This window comes from Oncorhynchus keta, chromosome 2 (assembly GCF_023373465.1).
Source record: "Oncorhynchus keta strain PuntledgeMale-10-30-2019 chromosome 2, Oket_V2, whole genome shotgun sequence".
Classification (NCBI taxonomy): Eukaryota; Metazoa; Chordata; class Actinopteri; order Salmoniformes; family Salmonidae; genus Oncorhynchus; species Oncorhynchus keta.
In genome coordinates, this window is record NC_068422.1 from 57,585,453 (window position 1) to 57,601,421 (window position 15,969).

The window sequence follows — 15,969 nt, forward strand, 5'->3', positions numbered from 1 at the left end:
ACAAAAGTGAAATAAACAATAAAAAATTCACAAACACAAAGGTTCCAAAGGACTAGAGACATTTTAGATGTCATATTATAGCATTTAAAATGTCTCTATTCCTCCCTCCCTCCCTCCCTCCCTCCCTCCCTCCCTCCCTCCCTCCCTCCCTCCCTCCCTCCCTCCCTCCCCTTTCCCTATCTCTCTCTCGTGCTATCTCGCAATCTTTCTCTATCTCTCTGAACGCCCTCCCCTCCTCCTTTTCTAAATGTTTCTCTCTCTCTCTGTATGATTATGCTATAATGTATTCTGTGTGATGTAGGCATCATCATTGTGGCTGGGAACAGGGGAGACGCTCAGCTAGCCCGTCACCTCCAGAACTCTCATATGAGAATGAATGGCCTTCATATGCTCTCTCCCCAGCCCTGGCTAGTTATCATTTACACACCACGAGGAGACCTTGGAGTTACAGAGTGCAGACTAACTAACTATGAGTCTTTTTTATTTCATATACGGTATTTGCATAGAATCGCTTTGATTGGAAACCAGATGGAAACATACCAGTCAAACCGTAATAAAGAATCCAACGCTTTCAACGAGGGATTCCTATCAGTGATTGTTTAACCTGTTGCGACGAGCAATCCCGTATCCGGTAGCGTAATTATAGCCTCAAGCTCATTACCATAACGCAACGTTAACTATTCATGAAAATCGCAAATGAAATGAAATAAATATATTGGCTCACAAGCTTAGCCTTTTGTTAACAACACTGTCATCTCAGATTTTCAAAAAATGCTTTTCAACCATAGCTACACAAGCATTTGTGTAAGAGTATTGATAGCTAGCATAGCATTAAGCCTAGCATTCAGCAGGCAACATTTTCACAAAAACAAGAAAAGCATTCAAATAAAATAATTTACCTTTGAAGAACTTCGGATGTTTTCAATGAGGAGACTCTCAGTTAGATAGCAAATGTTCAGTTTTTCCAAAAATATTATTTGTGTAGGAGAAATCGCTCCATTTTGTTCACCATGTTTGGCTAAGAAAAAAAACAGAAAATTCAGTCACTACAACGCAAACTTTTTTCCAAATTAACTCCATAATATCGACAGAAATGGCAAACGTTGTTTAGAATCAATCCTCAAGGTGTTTTTCACATATCTATTCGATGATAAGTCACTCATGGCAGTTTGGTTTCTCCTCTGTTCAAAATGGAAAAATGCACGCACCTGGAGATTACACAATACGGAGGACACCGAGCAGTCACCTGGTAAATGTAGTCTCTTATGGTCAATTTTCCAATGATATGCCTACAAATACGTCACAATGCTGCAAACACCTTGGGGAAACGACAGAAAGTGTAGGCTCATTCCTTTGCCCATTCACAGCCATATAAGGAGACATTGGAACACAGCGCCTCAAAAATCTGGCTCTTTTCCTGTATGAAATTTCATCTTGGTTTCGCCTGTAGCATTAGCTGTCAATTATATGCATAGTCGAGCATCTTTTCGTGACAAAATATCTTGTTTAAAACGGGAACGTTTTTCATCCAAAAATGAAATGTACTGCCCCCAGAGGTTCAAGAGGTTAACACGACACTATGTCGTGACAATCATATGGTGGTCTTCTATCTGAATGAGTGTTGCGTGACTGCATCAAATACCCACTATTCCCAATGTCTTCCTGGAACATCCTCCAGCCAACTCACATCACGCCAACACAGCATGACTCGGATTGCAGTCCTCAGCTCGTCGCCTCATTCAAAACTAAACACCCCATCCTCTCTCTCTCTACTCTTACAGTAGGCTGTCCTCTCAAAGCTCATTGGAGAAGGAGGTCCAGGGGAGGGACCTTGGATCCTCTCCTCCAATGTGCTTTGATAAAAATTGAGGAAAAAAGGACTGGGGAAGCAAGGATTTGACAGTTAGTTATGTTTTCGGACTCAGCCCTTGTTATCACAGCAACAGATGGTAGTTTGATTTCTGAGCGGATGTTCCAATTGACTTCCCTCTCCATGGCCCTCAGCTCCGTATCGCATTTCAATTAACGTGGGATTTGGAAGAGCTTCAAACGAGCGTCTCTCCAATCAATCCTGATAACTCATTAAGAATGCTCAAGCCCACGCAGAGCTAGGCCATTGATTTGTCAGGAGAGGCTGGATGGTGTGATTATTGGATGGGTCCGTGTGTGCGCGCCCTATGTGTGTTGTGTGTGTTTGCCCCTGAGTAACTTTCATAGGATGCAGGGAGATGAATGTCGGTCAGTTTGGCCTTCCTCTGACATCTTTGTGTGAGCGAGAGAGTGGGTGTGAGTGAGTGTGTGTGTGTGTGTGAGAGTATTCCTCTGTAGTAGGATAGCCAGTAGAATGATCTGGTCATTGACACTGTGTTGACCGAGGAGCAGCCTGTTTGATTCAATGATGTGTGTTGTTGAGGATCTGTGAAAGTGTTATTGACTCACCTTGAACCCACACACTCTTCAACGTATGACCTTAGTCTTTGGTCCATCACACTGTAGAAGACTTCTCTAAAGACACCACATCTCAATTATTCTGTAAATCAGGAGGAAGGCTTTCATCCATCTTTTCTCTCTTCCCACATAAGTAATTGATACAACATCGTTAGTAGTCCTCAGGGCCCACTAATGAACACATTACTGGTCCTCAGTGTAACTTCAATCTCTAGAGATCACTAGTTTTATTACAGGGCTGTCTGTAAATATCCTCTGACCACATACTTACACCCACACACACACACACGCGCACACGCACGCACGCACGCACACACTCAAGCACACATGCACGAAGACACACAAACACACACACTGATACTGCAGCAGACACACAGCTGTTCAGGACCAGTCCCTCTGTGGAGATGGTGAATGGGTGGGTGAGCAGATCTTCGCTCAGGGGCTCTCACAGCACCATCAATCAATTGATGAAGACCTCTCTATACATTTCTCTCAGTTATTCTGTGTGTGTGTGTGTGTGTGCGTGTGTGCGTGTGTGTGTGTGTGTGCGTGTGCGTGCGTGCGCACATGCACATTTCATGCGTAGGGAGTTGGTGGGCTGTGTTAGGGAGATTACAGACTTCCTGTGTAAGAATTTCCCATTGATCCCAGTGCTCAGAACACTGCTAGTGGTAGAGAGGAAGAGCCTACACATTACCAATCAATTAACACATGTGAGACACTGATTGCAGTGCGTGTGTGTGCGCGTGCACGTGCACGTGCGTGTGCACGTGCCTGCGAGAGAGAGAGTTTTGCGTAGATCTGCATTGTGCCTACCGTTATCCAAAACGAGACACAGATATGCAAAACCATTCACACTGCACTCTCGTACACATCTATCTAATTGTTTAGATGCGTATGAGAGTGCATTGTGAATGGTTTTGCATATCTGTGTCTAGTTTTGCATGTGGATTTTTTTCTTAATGACTTTGTGTTGGTGACAATGAACATGTGTTAATCCCTCAGAGTTAATGCATAGAGACAGGAGCCAAATCCATGAGATAAGTGAGATCATTGGTGGTAATGGAGGTGAGTGTAAAAACAGCAGTGCTTTATTAACACATTATTACCAGGGATTTGACTAGTATCTTTGGATGGGATCAAGTAGCCTATGCCGACCTGACAGAATGATATCATGATGAGTTGCATCAATCCAGTGGGCATTTTGTTTTGAAAGCTTTGCAATTACATGAGTGCTACAGAAACATCGCTAACCAACGGTCTCTTGCTGGTTCCACCTGCATTAAAGGGTAACTACACCCCAAAATCTACATTTCTTACATTTTTTCCAGACCTCAAAAGTGGTCTCCTGATGCAGTTTGAGCATTGTTGTGGACTTAGATCATCCAAATATATATATATATATGGGTATATATATATATATATGTGTATAAAATGATGACTCTCATGCTGTCTCTGATTCTTAGATGATTCTGTTTTAACTGAATACTAACAGTCTGTTCGACTAATGATGGAGAGAGAGGGGAAAGAGAGGGACGAGGGAATAGGGAAAGAAAGAGGGAATGATGCAGCGAGAGGGGAAGAGAGAACATCTGCACTCCTTCAGCTCCTCTAAAGAAATGGGTATGACGCATGACACACAAACACACTCACACACACACTCTCATACTCCTCACAGGGGGATGCCACTTGCGTCTTTGACGCGCTCTGTCTCGTTAGCACTGATTAGCCCAATCAGGTACTACATTCATCCACAGCCAACTACACTACCCACAATTCCCTCTGGAATCCACAGGCCGTCTCAACCAATCAGAGCCTGAGATGCTGGGACTGGGACTAGGCCTACTATAGTCCACCAATCACATCTTATCAGCCTGAGTGGCACATTGTTTTATACCAACTGATTATAATGGTGAGAGACATGGTACCGACAGACATGGAAGCTCTGCTCCTCTGCAACTTTGCAGTATTTCGTTTTTTTTTGTGTTATTTCTTACATTATTAGCCCAGAATGTTTTTTGTGTTATTACATACAGGCAGAAATAACTTTTGGATATCAGACAGGCGGTAACTCACCAGCATTACGACCAGGAATACGACTTTCCCCAATTGGTTCCTTTTTTCGTACCCCCCAGGGAAATTGAACTTATCCCAGAGGCTGCTCCAAGATGCCGCCGCCGGCGGAGAAGAGGTATTCGGAGTGGACTTCTAGTCCGACTCGAGCGGCGTGCACACCGTCCACCGCTTCCAAGTATATCACTCACTAATGTTCAGTCTCTGGACAATAAAGGTGAGGATCTCCTTCCAGAGAGACGTCATGGCTATCTCGAGATATACTGTCCCCGTCCATACAGCCATCTGGGTTCTCAGTACATTGCACAGACAGGCGTAAAGAACTGTGTCTCGTAAGAAGAAAGACGGTGGTGTATGTTTCATGATTAACTACTCATGGTGTGATTGTGATAGCATACAGAAACGCAAGTCCTTTTGTTCAACCGACCTAGAATACCTCACAGTAAAATGTTGACCGTTTTGTACCTCACAGGAGAATTCTCTTCAGTTTTTAGTCACAGCCGTGTATATTCCCCCTTAAGCCTATACCACGATAGACCTGAAGGAACGACACTGGACTTTATGCAACTGGAAACCACTTATCCTGAGGCCGCATTTAGTGTAGCTGGGGATTTGAACAAAGCAAATTCGAGGAAAACGTTACCGAAGTTCTATCAATCGCAATTCAACGGCTCAGACATGAGACGTATGTGGCAGGGTCTACAGACAATCACGGATTATAAATAGAAAACCAACCATGTCGCGGACATTGCTCGTCCAAATATTTATATATTCTTAATTCCATTCCTTTACTTTAGATGTGTGTGTATTGTTGTGAAATCGTTAGATATTATTTGTTAGATATTACTGCATTGTTGGAGCTAGAAACACAAACATTTCGCTACATCCGCAATAACATCTGCTAAACACGTGTATTTGTCCAACAAAATTTGATTTGATTTTTATTTGTAAGTATGAGGTCAATCAAAGTCGATTTTGTAGGGTCCTTTAACTTCTTGTGTCGAGCCATCCCGGATCCGGTATCGTGACTACAGCCTCAAGATCATTACCATAACGCAACGTTAACTATTCATGAAAATCGCAAATGAAATTAAATGAATCTATTTGCTCTCAAGCTTAGCCTTTTGTTAACAACACTGTCATCTCAGATTTTGAAAATATGCTTCTCAACCATTGCAAAACAAGCATTTGTGTAACAGTATTGATAGCTAGCGTAGCATTTAGCGTAGCATTTAGCGTCAGCATGCAACATTTTCACAAAAACCAGAAAAGGATTCAAATAAAATCATTTACCTTTGAAGAACTTCAGATGTTTTCAATGAGGAGACTCTCAGTTAGATAGCAAATGTTCCGTTTTTACAAAAAATATTATTCGTGTCGACTAATCGCTCCGTTTTGTTCATCACGTTTGGGTAAGGAAAAAAAAAATTAAGTCATTAAAACGCAAACTTTTTTCCAAATTAACTCCATAATATCGACAGAAACATGGCAAACCGATGTTTAGAATCAATCCTCAAGGTGTTTTTCACATATCTATCGACGATAAAAATCCTTCGTGGCAGTTGACTTTCTCTTCTGAAGAAATGGAACGTGCATGGACCTACAGATTACGCAATAATTTCGACACAGGACACCGGGCGAGACACCAGGTAAATGTAGTCTCTTATGGTCAATCTTCCAATGATATGCCTACAAACACGTCACAATGCTGCAGACACCTTGGAGAAACGACAGAAAATGTAGGCTGATTCCTTGCGCATTCACAGCCATATAAGGAGACATTGGAACACAGCGCCTTCAGAATCTGGGGCATTTCCAGTATGAAACTTCATCTTTGTTTCGCCTGTAGCATTAGTTCTGGGGCACTCACAGATAATATCTTTGCAGTTTTGGAAACGTCAGAGTTTTCTCTTTCCAAGGCTGTCAATTCCATGCATAGTCGAGCATCTTTTCGTGACAAAATATTGCGCTTAAAACGGGCACGTCTTTTTATCCAATAATGACATAGCGCCCCCATAGGTTGAAGAGGTTAAGTTTGGACGAGTAGGCTTTGTAATCAGCTGGGTCAAATTTAGATTCGTACAAAAATCCTTTAAACAGTCAGCATCCTACTTCAACACCTCTGGGGTAGTAAAAATGGCAATTAAATCAGTGACGTCGTTCTTGGCGGAGGGTGGATGATAGATTCCTATAACTGGTATTGTTGAGTTTGAGCCCAACTGAAGACTCAATTCAAATGGTTTAGGACTGGAGGTAGCCTTTAACAGAGACACAGAAAGATGATTATTTGTGTAAATAGCAACTCCACCAACCTCTGAGTCCAGGGTTTTATCAGTTAACCAGGTTTTAGATTCAAAAAATATGTATCACGGTCTGCCTTAGAGGCCCAGATCTTGACATGATCTATTTTAGGTAATAAACTACGAATGCACAGATGTAAAAATGTCAAACATTTTCTGCATTTAAAATCGCACAGAGTTTCAATACAAGTCAGATCACTTTTGCGATTTCAGCACAACAGTAGACTCAAAGATTGGAATATACCTAGTAGGAAAAGAAAACAAAGTAGGAATTGTAAGGACCAACGCTGGAGCCGAGAAGCAGGTACGGGGGGGTTGGCATTTAATTAGAAATAGACGGAACAAGACAGGAGCAGCGTCAGCACACGGATACACAGGGTCAAATGACAATTAACGCGGCGGCGGAGGAACAGAGATGGGGAACTGACAAAGATATAGGGGAGGTGATTGAGTCCAGGTGAGGTTCAATAATATGCTGATGTGCTTGACGGGGAAAGGCAGGTGTGTGTAATGATGGTGGCAGGAGTGCGTAATGCTGGGGAGCCTGGCGCCTTCGCGCTCCAGTGAGGGAGAGTGGGAGCAGGCGTGAAGGGAATAGCAATTACATTTCTCCGGTTAGCACCATTAGACATGTCACCACTTTCAGATACGACATGTGGAACTCTCACAATGACCAAAGAGGAGATGGTAAAAACTGGCTTTACATGTAATGCTAATATTGTCCTCGCATCAATTTAGTTGACCAAGAACCTTTCCACGGTTTGATGATAATAGCCAGGAGCCATTTTCGCCTAGGTGAATTCTGTCTTCCACAAAGTAGCCAGGCCTCTTCCAGGAGTCAAAATTGTCGACGAAGGACATGCATTAACCACTGCTGAAGAGACTAGAGATGGCTAACACAAATGGAATTGGGCCCGAGACAATTATATGTTCTGCTCATTTCTGAGCATTCTCCAAGAGCTGTAAGAAATGGTCTCTTTAGCTTGACAGAACTCACACGCATAATATCATTAGACCCAATATGCAACACAACTGTTTTCAGAGCAGGAATCTGTTTCTTGATGGTGGGCATGACTTCTGATGAATCCAATACCCTAGCTCCAGCAAAACAAAGTGTACGGGTATTTCGGACTTCCACCAATCTAACCACGGAGCTTCCCATAATAGTGGTTGATGGCTGTTTTCCATTTTGAGCCGGAGCCCTCAGCCCAACCCTAGCCCCACCAGGGGCTCCTCTAACTTACCCCCCCCCCACAAATGACAGGAATAGCAGAGCCCTCCGTAGGCCCCGGTGAAGCTCCTCCTAATATTTATATATTTCTTAATTCCATTATTTTACCTTTAGATTTGTGTGTATTGTTATAAATTGTTAGATTCTACTGCACTGTTGGAACTAGGAACCCTAGCATTTTGTTACATCTGCTAAATATGTGTATGTGACCAATAACATTTGATTTGATCGGATATGAATGGTAGAAGCTTCTTACTGCACAATAAATCTTCTTGTGGGAGTTAGTCTTGGTACTGAACAGTGAAAATACATGATCATTTTCATCAGATGTTACACTATACTGTACACGCACCATGGTGTATGAAATATACCACGGCTGGTTTTATTCAAAGACACCATTATGTATGACACACACACACACACACACACATTCTCTCAGGAGCCTACAGGAGCAGCTGTGGACTTGACAAGTTGTCTCACCTAATTTCTCTAAGGTCTGTTGTGTGACCGTCTCTTCCCCCATCGCCCCACTCCTCAACACTTTATTACTACACATTAACACACCATATGTGGAATAATTGAGCGTAATAAATTGCGTTGTCTGTCTCCATCTCTACGATAGGGTAGGGGGTGGGCGGGGGTTGTTTACCTTGTACATGGGTGAGTGTGTCACTGATCCAAGGAGATGGCAGGGTGGATGATGGGGGAAGGGACGAGGGCTTATTTGATATGACAGCAAAGGAATAGGATGCATCTCCATGCTTCTCTCCCCTTCACTACTCCATTCTGGCTTTCATGCGCTTATCTCCGGATCCGCATTCCCCTTGTTTTCCATAATTGACTTGACAGGAGTGTTCAGAACCATACCAACCCCGCATATAATTTGGACAATTACAGTTCACGTGTTTGTTTATTAGCAATTTCAAACCCACTGTGCTGGATTTATAAATTACATTTATAATTCTCTCACGTTTTAACCCCTAATCGTCCTCTATACTTCCATTCAAGCCTTTTAAATCGATTTTGGAATTTTCATTTATGATCTGGGAACCGCCCTTCTCTAATGATAGCCAAGTTAATCTAGCCATTACAGCTGCAATTTGGATGATTGTTTTGTCATTGTTAGTAGTAAATCAGTTGACCTTGAGTCTGTCTGTGGGAAAAGTGGGGGGTTTGGCAGGGTGTGTTTCCCTCGGGAAATGGTCTGGATAATCAGTCCTGTTTACTGGAATCATTCAATCTGGCAGCCCTGACCAAGAATAATCTCTCATTGCACTGATCATTATTAGTTTATTTATTTATTAGTCAGCTGTGTGTGTGTGTGTGTGTGTGTGTGTGTGTGTGTGTGTGTGTGTGTGTGTGTGTGTGTGTGTGTGTGTGTGTGTGTGTGTGTGTGTGTGTGTGTGTGTGTGTGTGTGTGTGTGTGTGTGTGTGTGATCCTAGATTGAGGGTGTGTGTGTGTAACAGCTGAAGACAGTCTGAGCACCAGAGACTTGAAATTTAGAGACCGGAGGAGATGAGATGTTGCAGAGACAGAGTTCACCACCTAACATCATCACCCTTCTGAGATAATGATGTCATCCCTGGCATTTAGACTAAGAATATCGAGTGAGATTAGACTCATAATCATTGCAAATTATACAACATAATGTTCTATACATTTACAATAATCTAATTTCACTCCATAGTAGAACTTCCTACTCTGCTCTATGAATATAGAAGTACTATACTGTAGCCAGGTCACACCAGATCCACTGCGGTGTTAGACTTTTTTCCAGGTCCCCAGGACTTCAGGAGATGTCTTTACATGAAATATCAATATCATCCACTAGGTGCAATGCGAGTGCTTGTTACCATCTAGTAGACACTCGTTAGGGCATTGTGGATTGGGATAGAGGAAGGGCTTAAACCGCGAGCTACGACTTGTGGGTTAAAACTCCTTTTGAACCGTTTCAAAAACCGTGCCCCCCTGGACAAATGTATAATGATGCTTCACTTCATCAGTGACACAAGCTGTGGGGTTAGAACATACACAGAGGTTTGGATGTCCATTGATGTTCCACACAGGTGTGGGCACAGGCACACGGACATGCACACACACTTACTGTACAGTGTCAATTGTATTTTATGTCTGTGAGTGGGTGTGAGTTGGTGTGAGTGAGTGTGTGTGTGTGTGTGTGTGTGTGTGTGTGTGTGTGTGTGTGTGTGTGTGTGTGTGTGTGTGTGTGTGTGTGTGTGTGTGTGTGTGTGTGTGTGTGTGTGTGTGCACACGTGCTGCGTGCATACCGGTGTGGCATGCATATTCATAGATGTGTGTCTAATACATATTTTCTATGCATATATGGCTGCACATTTTTTGTGAACTTCTTCATGGTATGGAAATGCGTTCTAAATGTTGATTCCCACAGGACATGAGAGAGTGTGTGAAAGTGGGAGCTTATGTGGCTTCAGGTGTACACTATCCTCGTCACTGATGCTTGCACCGATCATTCAAATCCCTGCCGTAAACATAGCAATTTCGCTAGCACCTAGCGTTAGCACTCCGGTTGTAAACAGATAAACGTTACTAGCACCTAGGCATTAGCATACCTGTTGTTAAGGCCTTGATAGCATAGCACTTCTGAGAGAGAGCCAGAGTGTGTGAAAGATAGAAAGAAGAGAATAAGAGAAAAGTTAGAGACAGACAGAGAAAGGGACACGAGAAAATTGAAAAGGAAACATTTTCATTTTGAGTGCTGCTGTAAACAAGAAACTATCACTCAGTCCCTCTCTCTCCTTCCCTCTGTCTATCACTCTCTCTTGGAATCTCTCTCCCTTCCTCTTTCCTTCATTCCCTGTCTGTGAGAGAAGGCAGAGAGAAGGAAGGCAAAAAGGGGGAAGATGGCATGGCAGAGGGCTTGGTGGGGCCAGCCACTGGCCCAAAGCTTAAAGGGTTTCATTATTTATTTTCCTATGCTCCAAGGCTCCAGCCCCGATCCCAGTGACTGAACCTTTGAAGATTGGGGGCTTTGATGGGAATATAATTACGTTTTTGTGGTTGCTTCTGTCCCCTGTGCCTCACTTTCCTAGTTCCTAACCCTCTTTCCTCGCCTCTCGTCTCTTCTTGTCTGTCTTTCACCCCTCTACACCCTTTCCCCCTTTCCCTGTGGGTGTGTCAGTGCCCCTTTGTTGGTATGTGGGTAAAGTTATGGCACGCTGTCATTAGGAAAGGTAAAGTGGGTATGAAAACAGAGTACAGGATAGATCTGCTGCAAGATATCAGAGCAAGATAAACATACAACATGGGGAGGACAATGGCACACTCACATGAGGATTTCAGAACAATTGGGTACTTAAGAGAAATAGCACTTAAGGACTACATTGGGACACATCACCTTGCAGCAGCTCACAGCTGACCTAAGACAGTTATAAGTTATATATCAATAACAGTCACTAATTAATCATTACCTCACATCAATGATCATTCTGAACAGTCATAACCTTCTTGGTTCCGCAAGAACCCCAGCTTTGAGCATTATTCAGTACTACACAAATTGGTTTCATTATTTACTAGCTAACTAAATAATAACGACAAAGGTCCCTAGTAGACTGACAAGATATGATGGCTTATTACACAGAGATGGAGAAGGGGGTGGGAAAATAGACTGATAGAGGAAAAGGGACATTTATCATGGATAGATTTTAGGACTGTCCTCACATTAATCATATACCTTGCCCACGAACCGCCACTCATTTGGACTAAGAAAATATTTAATGTATTTACGTGTTGAAAGCCGTTCGTTCGTCGTTTATCTCGGTCGGAACCAAGCCCTCTCGGAAAGTTGTTTCGGTTAGCCTTTCCTGTGGGCTACTTGTACATGCTCTAATTGTCAACCAGAGGTCACAATGTCCTTTTTTTTACCCAATTTCGTGGTAACCAATTGGTAGTAGTTACAGTCTTGTCCCGTCGCTGCAGCTCCCGTACGGACTCAAGAGGCGAAGGTCGAGGGCCATGCGTCCTCCGAAACACAACCGAACCAAGCCAAACTGCTTCTTGACACAATGCACATCCAACCCGGAAGCCAGCCACACCACTGTGTCGGAGGAAACACTGTACACCTGGTGACCTGGTCAGCGTGCACTGTGCCCGGCCCGCCACAGGAGTCGCTAGTGCACAATGAGACAAGGATATCCCTGCCGGCCAAACCCTCCCTGACCCGGACGACGCTGGACCAATTGTGTGTCGCCCCATGGACCTTCCAGTCACGGCCGGCTGCGACAGAGCCTAGGCTCGAACCCAGAATCTCTGGTGGCACAACTAGCACTGCGATGCAGTGCCTTAGACCTCTGAGCCCCCCGGGAGGCCTTAGACCTCTGAGCCCCCCGGGAGGCCAGATGTCCTTCTTCTTAGTTGTCTGGTCTCCAATGGGCTGTTTCCTAAGAACAGCTACTTAGCCATACCATTGATTGTCTGAGAGGGGAGTTTTCTTCTCCTCTTCCTCAGGTAGATATTCAATGTTCCAAACCACTTTACACACGCAGCTGCAGATTGGCGGTGATTGGTCTAGTCTGGTGAGTTTATCTTCATCACCTCATGTTGAGGTTAAGTTGTAACCGTTTCAATGTGTGGACCATGGTCTCACGTCTTTCTGGTCTGATAAGTTCATTCTTAGCCAGTCCTTATAAACACTCTGGTCAGAAAGGACAGTTCGATCACGCTGACAAGCTCTCTGACCTCACTCAGGGCATGGCTACTTAATGTGCAAAGGACATCAAAAACCATTATCTCATTAGACAACCAAAAGATATTCATATCTTAACAGAAATACTGTCATCATTATTTATATTAATTTCACATCAGAGTGGATGAAAACTTGACAGTCAAAGGATGTTTCCTTCCTAAGTTACAGTATTTGGTTCATACAGTTTTTAATAACATCACAAAAAGACAAACAATATGACATTAGTTTTCTACATCTACCCACTGACCATTTCCCACATTCCCCATGTAAGAATTATTGTTCCATTATCCACTTTTGGACATTAGAGTTTTGTTGGCAAAAGTCTTCTGGAGACAAAGTTATTATTTTGGTTGATACTGAAGAGCCAAGAGAGAGTTCTCTCCTGCTTAATTTATGACCGGGTGTGAGGTCTCAAAACTCCCGCCGTTCCCTGGTGGGAGAGGGTCTGGTGATTGTCAGCCATTGCCAAGCTGATCTGACCCATTGTGATCATCATGTGTAGTCATGACAACGTATTACTGTGTGTGTGTATGTGTGCCACCAAATCTGCATAGAACCCAACTTTAGAATCATGCATGCACACCATGATTTCATGATAGCTAATTGGCTAATTGTCTCACTGGGTCAAGATGCCATGGGTCATGGTGCAACAGTCAGCGATGTTTAGTCCTCTCTGTGCATCCAGATGTTCCACAAACTCTCAAGCAACTCTCATACGTTCTGATGCCAGGCTAGTATGACCTACTGGGTGTTGAACCCTGTGCCTCCAAACATGAAGACTTTCTTAGAACCATTGAGTTAAATCCCAACTCTGGCAACTAACACAAGTCTCCAGAGCTCAGACAAGGTTGTACACAATTGTGTAGTTCACTGAACCACCTCTGCTTCACTAACGTATCAGATAACCTTTGTGTGTTCCAACATCATAGCCTAATAGTGCAGGAACAGCACTAATGATCAGCCAATGAGAAGTCCAGTCAATAGGACATTCAGTACAGAATTAACACAGGGTTAGTTTGATTAGCTGGAGCGGGTATTCCCACTGATACCACTCCACTGGTTACTGATTAATGACGTTAATAACGCTTATTCAATTCAATACTGATGACTTTAGGTGTTCTTTATTGACATTTGAAGAGCGATTGGACGGCACCAGTTTTGCAATATGAAAATTAAATACCAGTTCTTTGCCAAACCCAGCTAAATATTATATAAATGTAGATGCAATCTCTACTGTACTGTAAATGCTAACCTGTGTAGATAATTGTGAATACATTGTGTTTATTTTCTGTATTTACGGTTTATGGTACCTGTGTCTTTGGCTAACAAGACAGACCCTTTAATAAAGCAATTAGAGTGAGATTTATTGAGAGAAACCATGGCCAGCTGTCCAGCTTCACCCCTCATGTTTTCACTGAGCTGGCATTTATACTGCTAGCATTCTGTAAATCCAGCTCAGCTTTCTGGACTGGAGGTGCTGTTGGTGGGGACGGGGCACGGGGGGGTGTACTGTATGTGTGTCTGTGTGCATGTGTATGTCTATCCTCCTGAGGTTTGCACTTGGCATCTTGTAGGTAGATTTGGTCATACTGCAGCTACTGCAACATATTAACATATTCATCGAACTCATGTACTGTTTAGGTAATTGAATGGTTAGCAAATGTCGATCTATGTTTATAAGCATAAAGTGTACTACCCATTGAGCTGCCATTACCCCTGTAATGTGATATCTCAAAGTAGGAGTTGTAAACATTGGTTTGAATCATGACGCTTTATTGACTTTGACAGTATCACACAAAATGGAGGCTGCCACACGACATTCATGATGATGTCAGTACGGGCTAATTGTTCATGGCACAAATGGTACACAAACAGTAGCTGTTTTGTCTGGATGTTTGGAGGCCAAAAAGAATGCAGTTGACATTTTTATTATTGGTCACTAAAGTCTCTCGTCACTATGCTTCTTTTTCTTTTTCTGTGACTACGTAGGAGTACTGTTTATGAAAGAACATGACACAAATGTCTGTAGTAGCTGTACAGATCACACAGTATTTGTGAGTCACATGGTGTGTGGCCAAAAGAACCCAATGTTCTATGCAAGGAACATATGTACTGTACCTTTCTATCACATCCATAAACCTACCTCAAGTTTAGCCCAAGGTCCATTGGAAAATGTTATCACATTATCAGGTGGAGGTTCTGTACCTTTTTACCTTTTTCCAGAGTGTGAAAACAGGTAGTTGAAATGTCTGCTGTGTCGTGGTGTATTACGATAGAGTAATATCAGATACCAGTGTGTGAATAATGAGTTAAATTTGCTGGTTTGTGGTTGCGTTGTGGCAGGAGCAGGACCTTAACAAGTGGTAGCCATGTCGCTGTTCCCGCAGGCCCTGGCATGGACCCAAGCTGCCAGGCTAGACATGGGCTCTGGCACTGCCAGTCAGTCTCTTATTCCCACCACGTCTCGCTGTCTCAGTCTTTATTTTTCTCCTATGTACTCTCCCTTTCCATTCCTCTATGCTCTCTCTTTGTGTCTGCACGTTCTCCTCTTCATTGTTCAGGCCCTAGCACCAAATGGTTTTTGTTGAGTGGGCTCCAATGTTAAAGATCTCATGGATAGTCAGTACTTACATTACTATTTATTTTTTATTTTTTAGGGCCATTAAAGTATTCCATAAGTACTTTTAATCACACACTAATATTATTCATTTCTCCTCATTTCCTCTCTTTTTTTCTCTTTCTGCAGGTGGAGCGAGAGATAGCCATTCTGAAGCTCATAGAGCACCCTCACGTTTTAAAGTTGCACGACGTCTACGAAAACAAGAAATATTTGTAAGTGTCCTTTCCAAAAACTATTTGGTTCACTGAAGCGCTGTAACAAATGTGCTTCCCTTAAACTGTTAAATTGCATATTTGGAGAAGCACCAATGCATAGCAACATGCTAGCAAACAAGCAAGGCAAGCTGAAAATCACTTGAGCAAACAAGAAATACAAGCTGAAAATCACTTGAGAAATGTATTTTCCAGGGCCATTCTAACACTGACATGTAATGTTTCATTGGGTCTCCCTCAGTTTTAGCTGCCTATTCAGAAGCCTGTGGGTTTAATGTAGATCCCTATGTTATCCTATGTATTAATCTTTCCTGTGTCCCTGCTCCAATGGCTCTGCTTAATGCACTATTCAATAATTGTTAAA

At 42.9% G+C, this 15,969-nt stretch overlaps 1 protein-coding gene across 3 annotated transcripts in view; it reads left to right on the top strand.

The window, feature by feature from the left end:
- Positions 1-15,969, top strand: part of LOC118362181 (serine/threonine-protein kinase BRSK2-like) — a 179,414-nt gene that overhangs the window by 106,277 nt on the left and 57,168 nt on the right. For all 3 annotated transcript variants that reach the window (XM_052478941.1, XM_052478957.1, XM_052478947.1), the window contains exon 3: positions 15,520-15,605. In XM_052478941.1, the coding sequence (XP_052334901.1) occupies positions 15,520-15,605 (86 nt within the window). The remainder of the gene's footprint in view (positions 1-15,519; positions 15,606-15,969) is intronic.